At 42.1% G+C, this 22,500-nt stretch overlaps 2 protein-coding genes across 9 annotated transcripts in view; both read left to right on the top strand.

Moving 5' to 3' along the window:
- tnika (TRAF2 and NCK interacting kinase a) overlaps positions 1 to 13,204 on the top strand; it is a 68,785-nt gene extending 55,581 nt beyond the window's left edge. For all 8 annotated transcript variants that reach the window (XM_076975739.1, XM_076975744.1, XM_076975741.1 and 5 more), the window contains 10 exons: positions 1,245 to 1,391; positions 1,576 to 1,657; positions 2,316 to 2,483; positions 2,576 to 2,719; positions 3,274 to 3,405; positions 3,814 to 3,914; positions 4,109 to 4,258; positions 4,942 to 5,101; positions 11,929 to 12,068; positions 12,168 to 13,204. In XM_076975739.1, the coding sequence (XP_076831854.1) occupies positions 1,245 to 1,391; positions 1,576 to 1,657; positions 2,316 to 2,483; positions 2,576 to 2,719; positions 3,274 to 3,405; positions 3,814 to 3,914; positions 4,109 to 4,258; positions 4,942 to 5,101; positions 11,929 to 12,068; positions 12,168 to 12,251 (1,308 nt within the window). In that variant the 3' untranslated portion in view covers positions 12,252 to 13,204. The remainder of the gene's footprint in view (positions 1 to 1,244; positions 1,392 to 1,575; positions 1,658 to 2,315; positions 2,484 to 2,575; positions 2,720 to 3,273; positions 3,406 to 3,813; positions 3,915 to 4,108; positions 4,259 to 4,941; positions 5,102 to 11,928; positions 12,069 to 12,167) is intronic.
- A 1,885-nt stretch (positions 13,205 to 15,089) lies between these two features.
- slc2a2 (solute carrier family 2 member 2) overlaps positions 15,090 to 22,500 on the top strand; it is a 10,724-nt gene continuing 3,313 nt past the window's right edge. The window contains exons 1-5 of the mRNA XM_076975746.1: positions 15,090 to 15,155; positions 16,173 to 16,268; positions 16,542 to 16,732; positions 16,901 to 17,025; positions 17,356 to 17,471. Coding sequence (XP_076831861.1) covers positions 15,147 to 15,155; positions 16,173 to 16,268; positions 16,542 to 16,732; positions 16,901 to 17,025; positions 17,356 to 17,471 — 537 coding nt within the window. The 5' untranslated portion in view covers positions 15,090 to 15,146. The remainder of the gene's footprint in view (positions 15,156 to 16,172; positions 16,269 to 16,541; positions 16,733 to 16,900; positions 17,026 to 17,355; positions 17,472 to 22,500) is intronic.

The following is a 22,500-nucleotide window of genomic DNA, read 5'->3' as shown; positions in this document are numbered from 1 at the left end:
TTTATGATGACCCTTTTCACCAGTCTTCCAGCCATCAGTAACTACCAACTACCAGTAACTATTTGCTGATTAATATCTATATAATACTAGTTTTAACATGTTGCTTCTGTACACAGTCAGGAAACAGCTCAAATACATTTTAAATAACACTAAACCCCGAATTGGATCGAATCGATTAAATCGGATTAAATCGAAAAAAATCGATTCTTAATCTTCAGAATCGGAATCGGATCGATTCTTGGAATTTGAATCAATACCCAGCCCTATTAGAGAACATTAACCGTCAGAGCGCATTGCGCATATCGAACTGTCAAATAAAATATGCCTGTCTGAAAATTTTTTTTAAAGCCACACAACAGCAAAAAAATATAAGGAAAGGTTCAAGTAACGTGGTTTTAAAAGCAAACAACAAAAAATGTTTATAGGCTTACTTGCCGAGATGCACCGTGACGAGACGCGACGACACGACCGAAACGACAAAAGGCTGAACTGTTTTTTTCGCCGTACGCGTTTTAAATGGTATGCCATGTTGGTTGTTGTCGTGTGAAATGAAAGACGTTGATGACATAACTTGCACTTTATTTTGTTTGATTCATCTTTATCTTTTTCAAAATACTTTTGAAGTTTTTTAGTAGCCATTATAATCTCGGCAGATGCTGCGCGTATTCTGTAGCGTGTTCAGCTCCGCTCGGTTAGATTGTGCAACAGCAGGGTGTGATTTATTAATGTGTAGTAAGGAAGATGCCTATTGTTAATGCGCAAACATCATTTAAAATATTTATTAACAGAAATTAGGATGATTTTATTTGACAAAAGGCTATATATAACGAAAACAAAGACATTTCATGTAACAACTAATGCTTAGCTGCATCCTTGGGCACCCCCATGCAGTTAGAATGGTACATTCGACTATGACGTTCATAGTCAACTAGGGGGTATAGTCGACTATAGTCGAATCAGCGACTATTGCAGGTCACCCCTACTCCACATTATGTGTTTTCTGCCATTAGCCTTCAAAGCACTACATGGCATTCAACCCACCAATTCTTCTGAACTACAACTTTATTTAAACTCCATTCAAGACAACCAGTATTTCAAAAACAGAAAATACTATTTTTAAATATTTAGGGAAAATATAACATTCCCCTACCCACCCACCCACCCCCCTCTCCCTCTCCCTCTCCCTCTCCCGCTCCTCTCTCTCTCTCTCTCTCTCTCTCTCTCTCTCTCTCTCTCTCTCTCAGGCTGGTGAGCCAACTAACCCACCACACAGTGAGATTGATGCGTTTGTGGGTCACAGCAGCCTGCCAGACCTGGTACAGCAGAGCCACTCCCCAACTGACCTGCATCTAGGAGACCTGCAGGCCCAGGAGATGAGATCCATGGAGGAGGTGCAGATCTCCTTCCTCTCTACAGCCTACATCCCACTTTTATTCTCTGTATTGGCTGTTTGCTGATTTGGGTGTCCTGACCCTAAAGACATCCAGACAGACAGAGAAAGGGCATTTGGACTAGCACTGCCCAGCTGAAGATAGTGTTGCTCACTGGTGTTTGTTGCTGTTTGGTGTTTATCAGGGATCCAATCCCTTCAGAGCAGTTGTACACCCTTGTGTGTACCAGACCTCTCCCACAGATGCTGATGACATCTCAGAAGGAGGTACGTTCACTTGCATGGCACATCAGTGCACAGTAAATTTCACCAAAGAATGAAAACACACAACTTCTTTATATGTCAGTTACAACCTGAAAAGCAGATATAACAGATTTACACAAATGTAACAGTTCTTCAGCATTTTGTAGAGTTGTAACTTTATACAGAAGGTACCAATGTGTAATCCTCTATATCCATGTGTAGGTTACAGCTGTGGCATTATGTAACAATGTGTAACAGTGTTATAGCACTAGCAGTGCTGAACAGTCAGTGTTTTACCAGGATAAAATGTCAGAAAGGCATAATAGTGTAACAATGTGCGAATGCGCGAGATTATCATGATAATGTCATGTCTGGCTCCGCCCCCACTACAAGCTGTCCTGTTCCATGTGTCGGGGTTTTTCTCTGCCTGTTTGTCCCACCTTCATTTGTAACCCTGCCCCTTGTTTAATGTTCCCATCTGTGTCTTGTTTGAGTTCATATTTAATCCCGTAGTGTTGCGTTGTCAATGTCGGTCATTGTGTTGTGGGATGTGTTTCGTTGCCTCTCTCCTGCTCTCTTAGGCAGGGCGTAATCAGGGATGCAGCTCTCAAAACTGTAACAGTATTCGAGCACAGTGTGACAACAGCGTGAACAACAGGTAACTGTATACGTGTCCTTTCAGCCCTGTTTGTTAATGAGGTCCTGCGGCAGGAGGCCAAACTCAATGAGTCGCGTAAGATCTCTTTGGTGAACGTCAATCCCTCCAACACCAGAGCCCACGGGGACACACCGGAGATCCGCAAATACAAGAAACGCTTCAACTCTGAGATCCAGTGTGCTGCTCTGTGGGGTACATCTCATTCTCTCTCCTAACACACTTCAGAAAATTGTTGTTTGGGACTGAAGCCTGCAGTGTCTCTGCTTGCATGGGTGTTTGTTCAGGTGTCAACCTGTTGGTGGGCACAGAGAATGGCCTGATGTTGTTGGACCGGAGCGGTCAGGGCAAAGTGTACAACCTCATCACCCGCCGACGCTTCCTGCAGATGGACGTGCTGGAGGGCATCAATGTGCTTGTCACCATCTCAGGTGGGTCTGATTACTCTAACCTCCTCCATCTCAGCTGGGTCTGATTACTCTAACCTCCTCCATCTCAGCTGGGTCTGATTACTCCAACCTCCACCATCTCAGGTGGGTCTGATTACTCCAACCTCCACCATCTCAGGTGGGTCTGATTACTCTAACCTCCACCATCTCAGGTGGGTCTGATTACTCCAACCTCCACCATCTCAGATGGGTCTGATTATTCTAACCTCCTCTATCTCAGGTGGGTCTCATTACTCTAACCTCCACCATCTCAGGTGGGTCTCATTACTCTAACCTCCACCATCTCAGGTGGGTCTCATTACTCTAACCTCCTCCATCTCAGGTGGGTCTGATTACTCTAACCTCCACCATCTCAGGTGGGTCTGATTACTCTAACCTCCACTCTCTTGGATTAGCCTTTTCAGAATCATCATTATAAACTGACTGCATCGATTTCTAATAAATTCTTAATGTTTTATAGTGAATCACCTTAACAGTGCTTTGATTGTAACTGTACAACATTGACTTTCATGTGCTAAGATGTTGCATCTCTGCAGGTAAGAACACCAAACTGCGGGTGTACTACCTCTCTTGGCTAAGGAACAGGATATTACACAACGACCCAGGGGGGAAGAAGCAAGGTTGGATCAGTGTTGGGGAGCTTGAGGGCTGCGTACATTACAAAGTTGGTAAGAACCCCTTCAGCTACCAATGTCTTTGTTCTCTTGTTTGGACATTTTCCTATCATTCAAACCAAACAATGAACAAGACCAGATTATGCATTATGTCATTATGCAGACCTGTCATTATGCAGACTTTCTCTGAGGCCTTCATGAGTTCTTTCATGGTTAGAGAATGAAAAGTTTAACCTGTGCAGGGCTGTGGCCCTCTACCACTAGATCTGAGGATTTCCAGGGCTCTAAACATTTAGGAGAATCTCAGAACCCTCCAGTGTGATGGGAGCTCTGAGCTCGATTAAGAATAAACGGTCAGGTTAGGAAGACAGAAGCTGGCAATCAGAACTGCAGTCCTGAAGATGGTAGAGTGGGCTACTACAATCTGAGCTGCAGATAACTGTTTTTTTTTTTTTTTCTCAGTGAAATATGAGAGGATCAAATTCCTGGTGATCGCATTGAAGAACTCGATTGAAATTTACGCATGGGCTCCCAAGCCGTATCATAGATTTATGGCGTTCAAGGTACAGGGCGTCCAGCGTCTTCAAGACCCACTGATGACATCTAAAAACCTGTCATAGCATATTTTACAAAAAGTACATATTCATTCAGTGTTTTGGCAAGTCTTCACATTCACACAGATTAAATCTCTCTTTCTCCCTCCCTCCCTCTCTCCCTCTCTCCCTGCCTCCCTCCCTCCCTCCCTCCCTCCCTGCAGTCATTTACAGAGCTGCAGCACAGGCCTCAGCTAGTGGATCTCACTGTGGAGGAAGGTCAGAGGTTAAAGGTCATCTACGGCTCCAGCATGGGCTTTCATGTCATTGACGTGGACTCGGGAGATCCCTGTGACCTCTACATCCCATCCCACGTAAGACATTTGGAATATCAGTCATATTAAACACTTAACACAACAGAAGGCACTTAACAATCCTTTACAGGACAATGTATGGGGAAGATAATAAAAACTGAACAATAAACCCGTGAACCTGAGTATCTGTAGCTGTTCGGCTCACTGGGTAAGACCCACAACTATAACTATAGAACTATATTTGAACTATAAATACGGACTTGTGCTAACGGGCCGCTCAATGGAGGATGGGTTCCCTTTTGAGTCTTGGTCCTCCCAAGGTTTCTTCCTAATCCCCACCATCATAGAGAGTTTTTCCTCGCCACTGTCGCCTTTGGCTTGCTCATTAGGGATGTGGACCAATACGACTGTAAAGCTGCTTTTTGACAACATGTGTTGTAAAAAGCGCTATATAAATAAACCTGACTTTGACTTGTTAATCTGGGACATTAATCTTGTACACAGCAATAACTGAATGAGTATTAGTGTGAATCTCACTGCCTAGTTAAAGGTGTAAAAGTACCAGCAGGCATGAACAAGACCTGATCACACATAGACTAACACACACAGAGACATGTGCATGTACTCACACACATACACACACACACACACACACACAAACACACAGAGCCCTCTACTGACGCTGCAGCTAACTTACCTTCTCACTGGTGTTTGTCTGTCTGTCTCTATCTGTCTGTCTGTAGCTCCAGAGCTGTATGTCTCCTCATGCTATTGTGGTATTGCCCAAGACAGACGGGATGGAGATCCTTCTGTGTTATGAGGATGAGGGCGTATACGTAAACACATACGGAAGGATCACCAAGGATGTGGTGCTGCAGTGGGGAGAGACACCCACTTCTGTGGGTAAGCCCCACCCACACAGATGTGTCATTAGGCTTTGTGTGTATATGCACCCTGAGCAGAGAGTGTAACAGTAACCACTGTTCAGTAACCAAAGGTTTAATAGTATTTAAACTCTTCATCAATGTTAGTGTGTGCAGTATGTGTGCGTGCGTGTGTGCGTGCATGCGTGTGTGTGTGTGTGTGTGCTTGCGTGTGTGTGTGTATGTGTGTGTGCCTGTGTGAGTGCGTGTGTGAGTGCGAGTGTGTGAGTGCGAGTGTGTGAGTGCGAGTGTGTGAGTGCGAGTGTGTGAGTGCGAGTGTGTGAGTGCGAGTGTGTGAGTGCGAGTGTGTGAGTGCGAGTGTGTGAGTGCGAGTGTGTGAGTGCGAGTGTGTGAGTGCGAGTGTGTGAGTGCGAGTGTGTGAGTGCGAGTGTGTGAGTGCGAGTGTGTGAGTGCGTGCGTGTGCGTGCGTGCGTGTGCGTGTGCGTGCGTGCGTGTGCGTGCGAGTTTGTGTGTGAGCGTGCGTGTGTGTGTGAGTGCGTGTGTGGAAGGATTAAAAGTGTTAATAATTTATTTCTATCAATTAACAAAATGCAAAGTGAGTGAAAAAAAAGAAAAATTGAAAGGAACTCAATATTTGCTATAACCGCTTTACCTTGAAAACAGCATAAATTGTTTTGGGGACACTTGCATAAATTTTATGGTCAGGTGTATATCGGTTATACCAAGCAGGTAATAATAATCATAGTTTTCATATGTATGTTGAAATACTTTCATTAACTGAAACTGAACAGCTGTGTAGGAGGTTTAAAACTGGGTGCATCGGGGGGTGTCACGTGACCAGCTAGGAGATGGCTGCTTGAAACCTGGCTCTGCGCCTATAAGTTTTTAAACTAGTGTTTTTCTCCGGAAGAGATCACATATTTCTTAAAAACTGACGCCTGATCATGTCAAAAGATAGGAGCGAGAAAGACTTTTCCATTTTCTCTTCGTCTCGTCCTCAAAGACAAAAGAAAAAAGATCCTCAAGCCGCAGACGATCTAGCTACGCAAGCTAACATGGATGCTAGCGCGGCCCGGATCTTAGAAGAGATTAAAACCATCGGCTCGCGGTTAGACACCATGGATGGACGATTAAATACAATTGTTTCATCTATTTCGACCATGGAAAGTAACATCAATACTCTTACTCAGCGGATTCAATCTACTGAGAACAGACTCGACGAGGCCGAACACAGAATCTCCGCGTGTGAGGACACGGGGGAGAACATGTCCACGACCGTAACATCGCTGACCACGGCCGTGGCCCAGTTACAGACAAAAGTGGACGATTTGGAAAATAGAGGTCGCCGTAAGAATTTGAAATTAATTGGACTATCCGAGAATGCAGCAGGTTCTGTGCCGTTGGTCCAGTTTCTGCAGGATATGCTTCCCTCTTGGGTCGGTCTCCCGCAGGACTTTCACGCGCTCGACATCGAGCGGGCCCACCGCTCTCTCGCCCCCGCACCAGCGCCGGGCTCACGGCCAAGGAGCGTCCTTATCCGTTTCCTACGGTACACAGACAGAGAGGCTGTTCTGAAGGCGGCTATTAAAAAGCGGGATGTGTCGTATAAAGGCTCGCGGCTCCGTTTTTATGCGGATTTATCAGCGGATGTGTTCCGGAGACGCCGCGCCTACGATGCGGTGCTTAAACGTATGATTCAGCGCAACATGTTCCGAGGCTTCGCATACCCCGCTAAACTCCGTTGCGTCCACGGGGGCCAGGTTCGGCTGTTCGAGGACCCAAAGTCTGCCACGGATTTTTTGGACTCCCTTGGTTCTGAGTGAGCCCGCACTGACTTCATGTGGATCTTAACTTTCTCCCTCTTCCGGAGAGACTAAACACTAACTGTGAATTCCCACTCACATAATCGTGTTACAGGGTTATAACTCAGTAATAATAGCAATAATAATAATAATGTGCGCAGTGTTTCTGTATTATGGCCCTATCTTAGTTCTCATTGTGGGGTTCACCACTGATATATCTTATATTAGGAACTGTAGCTAGTTCTTGTGGACTGACTTGACTTTTTCGGGACATGTCCAAATTGGGTGACCAACTAGATTCGTTTTTTTCTGCTCCGTCAATTGGGGACGGAGCTGGGGGGGTGGGCCTGGGTTTTTGCTACGTTATTTCATCCTTTTTTTCCTTCTTTGTAAAAATGTTCAGTTTACCGCCACACAAATTGTTTTGGTCATGCATCATTATTTTTGTTCTGCTTTTATTTTATACTCATCATGAATGATGCCCTAAGGATGGTAACATTTAATGTTAAGGGTATTGGTAATGTTATCAAAAGGAAGAAGATTTTAACATTGTTAAAGAAAGATAAAGTGTCAATAGGATTACTTCAAGAAACTCATCTTACGGACAAAGAACATGCCAAACTTAAACGTGATTGGGTAGGACAAGTTTACTTCTCCTCCTTTACATCTAATAAAAGGGGCGTGGCTATCCTCATCAACAAAAATATTCCGTTTATTCTCGATTCTGAAATAAGAGACCCTGAAGGCAGTTTCATCTTAATTATCGGTTCAATTCTGGGGAAAACTATTACCATAATGAATGTGTATGCTCCAAATGAGGATCGCCCTCAGTTTATGTCACATATCATTTTACTATTTAACCAACACTGTACAGAATTTGGTCTTCTGGCTGGCGATTTTAACTGCGTTCTTAATGATGCACTGGACAGATCATCACCTTCACCATTGACAAATCCAAAATCCCCCCAAATACTTAAAAAACTCTGTGAAGATACTGGGCTGATTGATGTGTGGAGAGAGCACCACCCTCTGACGAGAGATTATACCTTTTATTCCAATCCTCATCAACTATACTCCAGATTAGATTATATTTTTATGCATACCACTCATATCCACACGGTAACAGCATGTGAGATTGGACCCATTCTGCTCTCTGATCATAGTCCAGTCTATTTAAACTGCAACTTTTATGTATCCTCACCAAAAACAAAAAACTGGAAGTTAAATTTGTCTTTGTTGAACAATGATGCTTTTTGTGAATCAATTCGGGACTCACTGAAGAATTATTGGTCAGATAATCAACACTCCCCAGTATCCCCGGGCACTATTTGGGATGCAGCCAAAGCAACAATTCGTGGGCAAATAATTTGCCAGAGCTCTTTTATTAAAAAATCGCGAGAAGCAAAGCAACGCGCCCTGGAGGCTAAACTACTACACTTGGAGCGTCAACATAAACACACACCCACCACAAAGAATTGGAATCAGTTAACCAAAATCAGGACACAGTTCAATCTCAATTACACAGATTATATAAAGAAACTTCTCTTCCTAACCAAACAGAAATTTTACGAATATGGCAACAGATCAAGTAAACTATTGGCTTCCCAACTAAAAGCAGAACAGACCATGAAATCCATCAAAGCAATTAGGACAAATAATGGGAGCATTACATACGACCCACATTTAATTAATGAAGCATTCACAAATTTTTATAAAAATCTCTACTCGTGTCCGCCTCCAAACAATGTGAACAGTGAAAATTATTTAGACAAGATCTCCTTACAATCGGCTACAGAATCTGAAAAAGCAACCCTGAGTGCCCCGTTCACAGAGAGAGAGGTCTGGGATGCAATTCAATCAATGCCCACCGGGAGGGCCCCAGGATTGGACGGGTATCCCGTAGAGTACTACAGGAAGTTCTGGCCCGAACTAAAACCTATACTCATGCCCGCCCTCCATCATATATACGAACACAATGTCATACCAAATTCATGGAAGACTGCCTCCATCTCTCTTATTTTAAAAAAAGATAAAAACCCATTGGACTGTTCGTCTTATCGACCAATCAGTTTATTGAATGTGGACTTTAAAATTGTTGCCAAGGTCCTTGCACGCAGACTGGATGCCCTGCTGCCACGCTTGATACATCCAGATCAAACAGGATTCGTGAGGTCAAGACATGGTTCAGATAATGTGCGCCGTGCTCTAAACATTGTAGATCACCTTAGCAGAAATCCAGTTCCAGCTCTTATTGTTTCTCTCGACGCAGAAAAAGCTTTTGACAGGGTTCACTGGGATTTCTTATTTGCGGTATTAAAGAAAATTAATTTGGGTTCGTCTTTTATAAATATGATTAAATCGCTTTACTCTTATCCAAACGCAGTGGTCAATACTAATAATTTTCATTCAGATATGTTCCCAGTGAGCAGGGGATGTCGTCAGGGCTGTCCGCTCTCTCCACTTCTTTTCTGTCTGGTAATTGAACCTCTGGCCCAATCAATCAGAAATAGTACACGCCTCACAGGCATCAAGATTGGTGGAGAAGACCATCGTGTCTCCCTCTATGCAGACGATGTCCTTCTATACTTGTCCAATCCAAACGCTTCTGTTAAAATAGTCTTAGATTTGATCTCTGACTATAGCTCAGTGTCTGGATATAAAATTAACCTGGATAAATCGCTGGCCCTACCAATCAATATCTCACAAAGTGACAATATACGGCAGATAACTCCCTTCCATATCTCTGACACTGGATTTAAATACCTCGGCATAGTAATTACACCCAATTTGAACAACTTATTCACTACCAATTATACGCCACTTTGGGACAAAATCGAGCAGGATTTGCGTGTCTGGACCGCTCTCCCAAATTCCTTTTTTGGCCGAATTAATGTAATTAAAATGAATGTCCTGCCTCGACTTAATTATTTTTTCCGAACTCTCCCGTGTTACATACCTGCTAGTTTTTTCAAGAATATAAACTCCAGAATAGCGGAATATATTTGGAATAAGAAAAAACCTCGAATCAGGTTCTCAATACTCACTAAAACGAAAAACCAGGGAGGGGCCTCCTTACCAAACTATATTACTGGTCAGCACAAATCATACAAATGTTATCTTGGTTCTTAGATAGACATGATTCTAAATGGGTTGAAATCGAGTCTTTGTCCTGCAAACCATTGGAATTAAAATCTCTCCCATTTATAAACAATTTAGAAAAATGGCACAGTTTAAAAGACAAATACACAGTTTATAACACACTCTTGGCCTGGAAAGACATTAGACAATATCTAAAAATCCCAAAAAATATCTCACTGCACTCTCCAATTTGCCATAACCCAGACTTCCCCTCCCAACTAAGGTCTATAGGACTACATACATGGGTCATATCTGGAATAAGAGATCTATCCTACATATACGGACAAAGTCTAATGTCTTTTGAGCAGATAACAGAACAGTTTAAGGTCCCCAAATCAGATTTTTACAAATACCTTCAGGTACGTCACTTCATAAGCTCTAAAGAAACCAAACTCCGAACGGAGTTGAATGACATAGAAAATGTTCTTATTAAGCCAAATCCTCGTCTGTGTAAAATATCGTATGTGTATTCTACACTCTCTGATGTCAACGAGCCATGTTACAATCCACTGAGACAGACCTGGGAGAAAGATCTTTCTATTAAATTTGACGATGACTCTTGGAATAATATGCATAAGAAAATATTTCCTAGTTGCACTTCCATTAACATCCAAGAACAGAATTTCAAATTCTTTTTTAGATCTTATTTAACACCCTCACGTCTGTATAAGATGTGTAGAAACCCATCTCCACTATGTCCTAAGTGTAACTCTGATGCAGGTACATTTATGCACATGTTCTGGGAGTGCACTAAAATCCAAGTATTCTGGAGGGATGTTCATCAGGTCACTCAGAGGATGTTAGGAAAACATTTCCACATGTCACCATGCTTGTATCTTTTGGCTCATGATCCCAATGGGGTGCTAAATGGAAACCAAGCCTACCTGATGGGTTCACTGTCATACCTAGCAAAGAAATGTATTTTACTGCTCTGGATAACTCCAACTGTCCCAACAGCCAAGATGTGGCTGACACAACTGTCGAATGTCTTTCCACTAGAAAAACTCACGTTTGAAATGCATAATAGACAACAAAAATTCTCTGAAATATGGTCACCAGTTTGGAAAGTGTTGGAGGATTTATGATCTTCCTTCTTGCACCTCATCTGTACCCCTGCTTGCATTGTAATTTCTATGTAATTACCACCTAACACTTTTTTTACCATACCCTTTCACTCATTCTTGAACATTTTGCAATAATGCCAAACTACATATATCATAGTGGCGATGAACGTATGTCTTTGTTTTATTATATTTTATTTTATTTTATTCTACATCACTCTTTTTTTTTCTTTTCCTTTTCTGATTTGTTGTTGTTCTGTTGTTGCTTCCCTCTGTTAATTACAAAACCCAATAAATATACAATTATAAAAAAAAAAACTGGGTGCATCAGCCAGACTATGAGCGTTCATGTCACAGATCACACACCACAAGACTGAGCACAGCAACAAAGTGACTGAAAGGTCAAAGATGTCAGACTGGGTCTCAGGTTGTGCTGTATGAGCTCTCTGAAGAACCACAGAGAAATGGGCAAGTCTGAACAAAAGGGTGGTCACACCAAATATTGATTTGATTTCAAATTTTCTATTGTTCATTATCATTTTGTTAATTGACAAAAATAAACTACCACTGAAGTTTTGTTACTTCACAGCATTTTCCACACCTGCCTAAAACTTTGTATGTTTATGTACATGTATATGTACATATTATGTGTGTGTGTGTGTGTGTACATATGCATGTATGTGTGCTGGGGCTTCACTTCTGATAAGCCCCTTGCAGGCTCCTGTCCTAAGCAGGTGTGTGTGTGTGTGTGTGTGTGTGTGTGTGTGTGTGTGTGTGTGTGTGTGTGTGTGTGTGTGTGTGTGTGTGTGTGTGTGTGTGTGTGTGTGCGCGCGTCTGCTGTGCAGCCTATATCCACTCCAATCAGATCATGGGCTGGGGAGAGAAAGCCATCGAGATCCGCTCTGTGGAAACGGGTCACCTGGACGGCGTCTTCATGCACAAGCGAGCCCAGAGGCTCAAGTTCCTCTGTGAGCGTAATGACAAGGTAGGAGCTCTGGCCCTTCTTCTACACAGCTGAGATGTTTTGTGAAGCACGTGAGCTTCCTTTGTGACGATAGCGTTTGGCTTCCCCTTCCACGCACAGGTGTTCTTCGCCTCCGTGCGCTCGGGTGGAAGCAGTCAGGTCTTCTTCATGACGTTGAACAGGACTTCCTTGATGAACTGGTGAAACGTCTCCGTCACGGCCCCTTCAGCCCTCCTTCCACTGCACCTGTGAACTTCCACTCCCTTCAGAGCTCATTAAAAGGGTAGCGCCACCCTGACCAGAGTGTCCTGTAAAAGGGTAGCGCCACCCTGACCAGAGTGTCCTGTAAAAGGGTAGCGCCACCCTGACCAGAGTGTCCTGTAAAAGGGTAGCGCCACCCTGACCAGAGTGTCCTGTAAAAGTGTAGCGCCGCCCTGACCAGAGTGTCCTGTAAAAGGGTAGCGCCACCCTGACCAGAGTGTCTTGTAAAAGGGTAGCGCCGCCCTGACCAGAGTGTCCTGTAAAAGGGTAACGCCGCCCTGACCAGAGTGTCCTGTAAAAGGGTAGCGCCACCCTGACCAGAGTGTCTTGTAAAAGGGTAGCGCCGCCCTGACCAGAGTGTCTTGTAAAAGGGTAACGCCGCCCTGACCAGAGTGTCTTGTAAAAGGGTAGCGCCACCCTGACCAGAGTGTCCTGTAAAAGGGTAACGCCGCCCTGACCAGAGTGTCCTGTATCTGTGGATTTGAGCCATCAGGCTGTGGACTCATAGCGGTGCAACAGGCTCCTGGAGCCTGTGAAGTCAGACCTAGTGGATCAGGTGCCCTGCAGTAGCACACAATTTCCAAAAGGGGGCAGTCTCCAAACTAACATGGTTCTCAACTAATTTATGGTCTCAGATGAAGTTGAACCACATTTCACTTATTGTATATTATGTTCTCACCATCTGTTGCATTTATCTAACACTTTGTAATTATCTCACCTTTTTTCACAGCTTAATCCATTGTTTGCATGATTGTAATATTGGACATTTTTAAGTAGAAATAATTGACAAACTTTTATGTGGAAAAACAGGTCTTTCTCTGGTGCTTACTGTACTGTACTATCTTACAGAGTTTCAATCTCTGTCCATCAACCAAACAATAAATGGATTGATTTAAGGTTCGTTTTGGCAAATCTTCTGTAGATCCAGGTACTGGCATAGTTCAGAAGGTGTAAGAGGGCTGAGGGCAGAGACACTGGGGCTGTGAAATGAGGTGGCAGCAGCTGGTGAGTAAAGGTGTTCATCACCACCTCAGGTGAACACTCACTCGGAGGTGTTTGTGAATCATCTCCAAGGAGCATTTGAGGCTTTCTGATTAGTGCCTAGCACAACCTAAACTTGAAAAGTGAATGATGCTCCATGATTTCACTGTAGTATCATGACAATTATAATATCACTGAAATGTTAATTCTCAGCACTGTTTTTAGATTTGATTTATAGACTTGTTCTGATATTTTTTTACTAAATGTATCTATAGTAATATTTTAAAAGGGGCTTCTGGTACAACATTACAATCTTCGGTTTAAAACTGAGGGCCACAACATTGCAGGAAGAGGATGGGGTCTTGATCTTCATCTTTTAAAATAAATATAATGTTGATAGATCATAACATGCATATGGATTTCTACTAATCAGTATTGAATGGTGATTGTTTTCTGTTTTAAAAGAAGCTACATGTGTCAGATTATTTAGGAAAATCACCTGGAGTAAATGTGGGAGCTCCATGATCACACCTGTGTGGTCAGTGCATTACATTTATGTCAAAACAACAAACATTTTCTATATTTTCACACACTGTATATTCACAAATATGCTTTTTAAAACAAGACACTCCTATGGTGCTCAATTACTGATTTAATGTTGAACACACATTATATAACATTACCACTGCTAGAATGAAATTTTAAACATAATCTTGCCAGTAGCTTCTTTAAAGTAGTTTTACTTACACATCGTATTCATTGCTTTTCTTACATCACACTTGCAAAATGTTTTTAATCCTCCAGATTATTATAATTATGGCAAAATTTAAACGTGCAGGTTCTTCCAGAGGTCACTTGTAATTTGCACACTATAGATATTTATAATTGAGATGTTATTGTGGCTTGCTTAGCTGAATGAAGCAAAGCTTTTAGCAATAATAAGGGTGCTTTTGTGGTGGTAACACTGTGGGCCAGTGTTGGTTTGTACATCACTCATCTCACTTTACTTATTTTAATGTCATTGACACTTTGACACCAGAACTACTGTTTATTCTTTTTTATTTGTATTCTGGTTTATTCTCTTTGTATACCTTGTTGATTTCTCCTATTGTAACTTTTTTTCTTTTTTGTTCTTAATTTGTTTTGCGAGATGAAGAACTGAGAGCAAATAAATGAAACTAGAATCTTTTCTACTGTTGTATGTTCAGCTGTTGCAAAGCATTCATAGTATGTACACACACACACACACACACACACGCGTGCGCGCAAATAAACTCAAACACCGTTTGTGCATGAGTGCTGTTCAGACTCACCTCTGTCTCTAAAACACTCCTGGCACTTGTTTGTATGTGCTTGTTTGTATGTGTATATGAGCTTGTTCAAGTGTTTTTCAGTAGTCAGGATATTTTTGTTGTCATCTCCTGGAGAATGACCCTCAGACTTTGGTCCTGCCCAGAGCTGTAACTCACTAACTCTCTTTACCGAGGTTCCCCAGTCCTGCTTTAATCATGATAGGGAACTGAATGATCATTACTGACATACTGAGGCTCTGGGTTTACTTTAAAAGTGTCCCATGTGTTGAAACAATACACGACACCACTTGACTGTACACAAACCAACAAAAACCGTACTGCTGATATGTTCGCAAAGATGCTTATAAAGATTCATTGGGATTGATTTGTGGCTGGATTTGTTGCATGTGCTATGGGGCAGAATCGATCCTCCGGGGGGGGGGGGGGGGGGGGGGGGGGTTGTTTAGCCTGCAGATGTGCTGCTGTGTGTGACTGTGTTGATCATTGACCTGGTGAAATAACAGAGAACCTTGAGGCTTTATTTGTGCAAAGGGAGTTTGCCGACATGGAGAAGGTAAATTTGGGGTTTTTTAAATGTATTACAGAATTGTAAATTATTATAAAACCATTGCATGGATGTGTTTCTGCATGTGACATTCTTAACACTGATAAGCTAATTTTATGAATAGCAAAAACTGACATATTTGTGACATAGCTAAACATTTCAGTAACTTGCTCATACATTTTTATTTGTTGTTCTCTAAATTCCAGAAACAATCAACAGGATAAAATTGCTGTATTAAGATTAGACGTGTAATGTTTAACCATTTCAGCATTGTATCGGTTTTACACTTAGTACACAATCAGATTTTTAAGTCTTAAATGAACCTGAATTCTGTTTCAAACAAACATTTTGGGCTTAAATTAATCTGGGGAGTTTGTTTTATGTTTTTATAGCTCCTGCAGTGACACACTTTTGTTTTCTATAGCATTTTATTTCCCTTCACTATAATCATCAGCCTCAGTCAATGGTCTACATATACAGAACTTCCACAACACTTGATCATCCAACCTTTAGTTCCCGTACAGGACACCATAGGCAACATGTGTTTAATAAGTTCCTGCTCACCCCAGCAGGTCAAACATACCAGCTAATTATAAACTATTAATCTGCTGAATAAGAGAAAAGGGCAGAAAAAAACTTCCAAATGTACTTTAGAGTGGCTCTTGATAATTGAGGATGTGGAGGTTGAGTGCAACTATATTATTATTATTATTATTATTATTATTATTATTAATAATAATAATAATAATAACTACAATTATAATAATTGTTATTATTAGCAACAATGTTAATATTACTAACAACAATATGACCTTTTTCAGAATATTGCCTTAAATTCTATACATTATGTAACAGTAGTGTATTGATGTATGATGTATGTAGTGGTCTATTGACGTATGACGTATGTAGTGGTGTATTGATGTAAAATGCATTGATGAGTTGCTGTGTGCACGTGTGTGGGTGCTTCAGTTGATAAGCTGAAAGTTACTGATGCTCCTCTGGTCCTGTTGTGTTTGATTCATGCAGCAGCTCACTGGTACTCTAGTGTTAGCTGTGTTCACTGCTGTGTTGGGTTCCCTCCAGTACGGCTACAGCCTGGGGGTCATTAATGCCCCACAAAAGGTCAGCCATCAGATTCCACACAATGTGTGACGCATTTCACTGCAACCTGATTTCTGTTTATGGTAAACAAATTATATAGATATTCATCTATAAGCAATGTTTAAGGTACAGAATGACACTATTCAATGTTTAAGGTACAGAATGACACTATTCTAAGTTCTGGTCTAGGTGAATGTTTAGCTTCTGTCAACCCAACAGTACCAGTAACAATGTCAAGAAACAAATATGTCATCAGGCTTTGAATTTTACTGAAATGTCCCATTTTTGTCATAGGTCATTGTAGGACATTATGCACGTTCACTTGGATTTCACGTCCACTTGGGCAATGTGTCTACTGGTCCACCTGAACAGCAGGAACCATCATCCATGCTGACAATGTACTGGGCTTTATCTGTAGCCATGTTCCCCGTTGGTGGTATCCTGTCCTCCTTCCTGGTGGGATTCGTAGCTGACTGCAGAGGAAGGTTAAATTAAATGCTCTGCACACGATCCCACCTCCTTGATTTACCTTGATTACTTTTCTTCGTGTTTGGCTGGGTGCTGAAGCATTCATTAGTAAGGGATTGGTGTTTCTCCTCAGATCCAGGTTTCATCCATGTGGCGATCCTCACTGTCTGCATTTTCTTCTGCAGGGTCAAAGGTATGCTGGTGCTGAACGTGCTGGCTGTGGTCGCAAGCCTTCTTATGGGTCTGGCCAAGATGGGCAACCCTCACATCATGGTGATATCTGGCCGGGCTCTCATGGGTTTCTACTGCGGTAAGACACAACGTGAAGACCTCATGCTGTATGAAGTTCTGCTCCTGGAGATCTGCAGAGCCTAGTTCAAACACCAATCTAACACTCCATGATGTAATATTGAGTGTTTGATTCGCTGGATCAGGAACTGCACCACAGGTGTGCAACATATTGGTGTGTTGGTGAGGTGAGATACCTAAAGGTAAAAAAAATTGTGCAGTTTTATCATCTTTCCATGTACACAATACAGGAATAGGAATGGTATCATAAAACACCACCATGATGAACTGTGTTTACAGTCTCAGTGCTTCTTTAACTCATACCCCACTGCTCTGTCCATGTGTCCTGCAGGCCTGTCGTCTGGGCTGGTCCCCATGTACATTGGGGAGATTGCTCCAGTGAAGTATAGAGGTGCTCTGGGAACCCTTCACCAGCTGGCTATTGTAACAGGAATTCTTATCAGTCAGGTGACTGCATATATGCAACTTTAGGTTCCAAGAACATTCAAAGGTTTTACTGAAAAACGACCTAGCAAACATTGATTATGCTAGTGAGCACTACAGATGAGTTTAGATGAGTTTTTGCTAGTTACGAGTAGTTATGGTGTGACAAGTGAAATATTTGATGTCTCTGTAACAGGATTGGTTATGAAATGTTTCTGTTGCAGATTGTTTTTCAGAACTAGTCAATCCATCAAGACACATAAGACATAAGACTAAAAGCTATGGACAAATCCATCCATGCATCCATCCATCCATCCACCATTACTCCAACCACTTTTTTTAGTAACTGTGACACGGGGTGCAGAGAGAAGGATGAGGCACAGAATCCAACTTTCACCACTCTTGTCACGTTTATTAACATTATAACATGAATACTCACTGACGTAAATGACTCTTGAGAAAGACGAGCACGGGACACTGTGCGAACGCACATTAAATAGACAAACCACATAAGCCCCGAGTGATCACGAGACGAGCCACAGGTGAGACTGATGAACACTCAGACACAACCGCACCCACGAAGATCCACAGACGCAGACGTCTAGACGTAGACAACAAACACACACCCAAAGGGGAGGGGTCAGGGGCTGTAACGTGACAGTAACAAGTTATCTAACGAGTTACTATTTCCAATCCAATAATCAGATTAATACTTATCCAATAAGTAATACTTAATTACTTATCCAAGTAACTGTGCATCATAATTTTTGTAAAAATATAGTTTTGCCTTCTTGCATTTCGGGGAATAATGCATATGTGACAATTATTAATTAATATTATACCACAGTTAGTTCCGACCCTACAATGTGATTGGCTGAGAGGCGTAGGAGTGCCATTATTAGCCGATAATGCACTGTAATCGAAGCTCTCCATGTATTACTCCGCCACATACAGTTAACCTAGCAACGAAGCAGCGTTTACAAGCCAAACAGCACAACTACAAACAAGCAGCAACATTATCAAAATGAATTACAGGGAGTTCGTTAAATCTATTGGCTTCAAAAGCATTTGTTTCGATCTGAAACTGGAGGATGAAGCTATAAATCACCAGCCTGATTCCTCCAATGAGCCAAGGTTTGTCACGCTTACAAACAATGATTTGGATGAGCTGGAAATGCAGAGAAACTAAATTAATACCATAAAACAAATGTCCCAGGCTCTTAATGTATTTACATCCTGGTTAAAGAGCAACGACATTGCAGTCGATTTTAGTATTTTCAACAAAAATGAAATGAATCAGCTTCTACAACGTTTTTATGGATCCATCAGAAACGTGAAGGGAGAGTTATATATAATCTAATATCAATCGTTTTTTTTATATCCATTATCAATAATTGTTGTACTTTATTTTTAATAATACAATTTTATCAACAGTTGTTTTTGTGTATATTTACCTCTATAATATTTATTGGGTAAGGCTGTTCCAGTGTTTAGCAGCGAGCCATTGAATGGAACTATTTTAACTGGCGGAGTGTTTTTAACCAAACAGGTCGTATTTTCTCATCCTCTTTAACTCAAAATCTTTCAATAAACAGCGATAATGGAACTGTGGTATAATCGCAATAATACACTCTAGGTTTGTGCTATAACGTGTAATATTGGCACTGCTGTACTGATCTACGGCAGCACATGACCGCAGCACAGCAGTGCCAATATTACACGTTAAAGCATGAACCTAGAGTGTATTATTGTGTAAATAACACGTTTTCAGCATGAGGATAACAAGTGTGATACCGTGTAGCAACACAAATGTAATGTCAGGAGATTATTAAAAATGTTTAAAATGTACTTCCAATAAAATGAGTATCAGTGTTATCCATATCTCCCTTCTATCTAAATACATATACTGCATAAATCTATATTAGCTATGTAACGATAGCCATGGTGGAGCTGCGAGCAAGATGAGTACTCCTGCACTACTGTACTACTATACTACTGTATTACTGTACTAGTAGTTACTAGTACAGTAGTACTACTGTACTACTGTAACAGACATATTAGCATAACTTAATTTTGATAAAGTGGAGTCCACTAGCTATACCATTTGCTAGATAGTAAGGTAAATTGTTAGCTCCTTAAGGTCAATTAGACGGCTAGCTACTTAACGATCCTAGGTGGATGCTGCAGCCATAAAACCTTTAGTAAATTAGTAAAAAATTACAGAAAAAAGTTTAGGATGTGGCTTCGCAGGCTGTGTAGGTAGATATATCTGAATTCCTATAATTCTACATTCAGTAATTTTTTAAATATTGTTTGTTTTGGATATTAATATTTAAACTACATTACTGTCACGTAGGGCAAACCCCCCCTTCCCCTGTCACTCCAGTTCCATATTTATATTTGTCAATTGAGAATTTACCCCTCAATTGAAATTTGTCCTCCACATTTACCCATCTGTGCAGTTAGAACACACACATACACACTAGTGATTACTAGGGAGCGGTGGGCAGCCCTAGCCCGGCGCCTGAGCAGTTGGGGTTAGGTGCCTTGCTCAAGGGCACCTCAGTCATGGCCTGAGGCCTGGGAATCGAACCCACGACCCTCCGGTCACAAAACCAGTTCCCTACCACAAGACCATGACTGCCCCTGCTCCTCGTGCCTGTGTTGTTTCCCTGCATGTCGACCCCGCCTTGTTATTTGTTTCCATGGTTTCTCTCTATCTGCCCCGCCCGTGTCGTCAGTGTTTCCACCTGTGTCGAGTTAGTATTGTACATTTATAGTCCCTGTGTTTCCCTTGTCAGTTGTTTTATGATCTTTGCAGTCTTGTTCATTTGTTGTCTTTGTGATCTTTGTAAGTTTTGTGATCTCTGTGAGTATTGTTCGGTTTGTTCATGCGTGCATGTTTCTAGTATTACTCCCGTTGTGATCTCTGTGAGTATTGTTCGGTTTGTTCATCGTGTGTTTCTAGTATTACTCCCGTTGGTCTGGTAAATCTCCTTTTGTGTTAGTCATGCCTATCTATCTTTCAAGTTTGGACTGTCCTCCCGATACGACCACGATTATGGAATTCCCTTTAATACATCTCGCTCTCCTCAGTGTTTGAGTCCGCCTCCTCGCTCCGCAGCATACGCTACATTACAATTACTAACTATCTGTAACTTCAGATTCACAACGAAGGCGATATTTAGAATGCTGATTGCAGTTTGACACAAACATTCAAGATTTCTTTCGCTTTGGGTGGTAAATGTTATTATCTGTGCTAACCATAACGTCAAAATTTTTATAAATTCCATTGAGCTGGGATAACCAACATGTCTCACGCATGTCTCATGAGCATCTGCCGTAAGACTTATCGGAAATTATGGTCAATTTCGTGGGTTTATGGCATTGCGACACAGGCGTATTGTTGCCCCCGACAGGCCAACTGTAACAGTAGAAGAAGAACTGAACAGTGTCATTACCTGTTTTGAATGGGAAACCTACTACATTGAACACTCTCTGCCTCTCCTGTCCACATTGTTAACCCGCCACTGCAGTTTGTGTTAAATTTACCTGCCATTTCATAAATATAACCATATTTAGCCAGTGGCAGGTATTAATTTCCCACCTTATTGGCAAAACTGATTGTCATTTTGTCATTGTTGGCAGCTGCTGAATGTAACTAATAAAGTAACCTGTAATCTAACTTGGTTACTTTTAAAATAATCAAAAAAGTAACTGAGTTACTTTGAAAAGGAGTAGTCAGAAATTGGCTTACTTTTTCAAGCCATCACTGGTAAGGGAGAGCCTGGACACCCTGTGGAGGAACCTAATTTCAGCTGCTAGTATCCATGATCTCATTATTTTGGTCACCTACAGCTCATGACCATAGGTGAGAGTAGGATGTAGATTGATCAGTAAATTGAGAGCTTTTCCTTCTGGCTCAACTCTCTCTTCACCACAATGGTCCCGTACAGCATTCGCAACACTGCAGATACGCAACCGATCTGCCTGACAACCTGCAGTTGCATCCTGCCCTTGTGAACAAGAACCTGAGATACTTGAACTGCTCCACTTGAGGCAAGAACTCACTCCCACCCAGAGAGGGCTCTCCACCCTTGTGCCATGGTCTCAGTTTTAGAGGATTCTCATCCTGGCTGTTTCCCACTCAGCTGCAAACTGATCCAGTGAGAGCTGGAGCTCCTGGCCTGATGACACAAAATATATGATGATGCCAACCACATCATCTGCAACATGGACACGTGGAATCATAGCAGTGGGCCCAGTACCCTATACTCCTGAAGCACCCCCTGGAGGAATCCCAGAGGGAGGTTCTCCAGATCCACAAAACACATGTGGACTGGTTGAGCAAACTCCCATGCACCCTCTAGGACCCTCGCAATGGTAAAAATCTGGTTCAGTGTTCCACAACAAGGATGGAACCCACATTGTTCCTCTTGTAACTTACATTCAGTTATCGACCGGACTTTCTTCTCCAGTACCCCTACAAAGACTTTACTGGGGAGGCTGAGGAGTGTGATGCCCTAATAGTTGGAGCACACCCTCCGGTCGGTCCCCTTTCTTAAAAAGAGGAACCACCACCAGTCCAGAGGCACTGCCTCCAAGGTGCACATGATGTTGCAAAGACATGTCAGCTAGGACAGTCCTTCATCATCCTTAGCCTTAAGGAACTCAGGGTGGACCTTATCCACAACAGGCACCAGCAACCTTATGACTCACAGGTCCAGTCCGCTGCATTGACAATGGAGACATGAAACATGGGCCACTTATGAATGCCCTTGTGCTTGAACATGGTGTTCATTATGAACAGACTGTGACAAGCACAGAAACCAAATAACAGAAGACCACTCAGGTTCAGATTGGGGAGGCCGTTCCTCCCAATCACACCCTTCCGGATCCTACTCTCAGATCCTAGTGCCCACATGAGCACTGAAGTCCTCCATCAGAACAATGGCATCTCCAGATGGGGCACCTTCCAGTATCCCCTCCAAGGACTCCAAGAATGCTGGGTATTCCGAACTGCCATTTGGTGCATAAACACAAAGGAGTCAGA

Source organism: Brachyhypopomus gauderio, chromosome 16 (assembly GCF_052324685.1).
Source record: "Brachyhypopomus gauderio isolate BG-103 chromosome 16, BGAUD_0.2, whole genome shotgun sequence".
Taxonomy (NCBI): Eukaryota; Metazoa; Chordata; class Actinopteri; order Gymnotiformes; family Hypopomidae; genus Brachyhypopomus; species Brachyhypopomus gauderio.
Note: the sequence above shows the minus strand (reverse complement) of the source record. Positions and strands in the feature narration are given on the sequence as shown.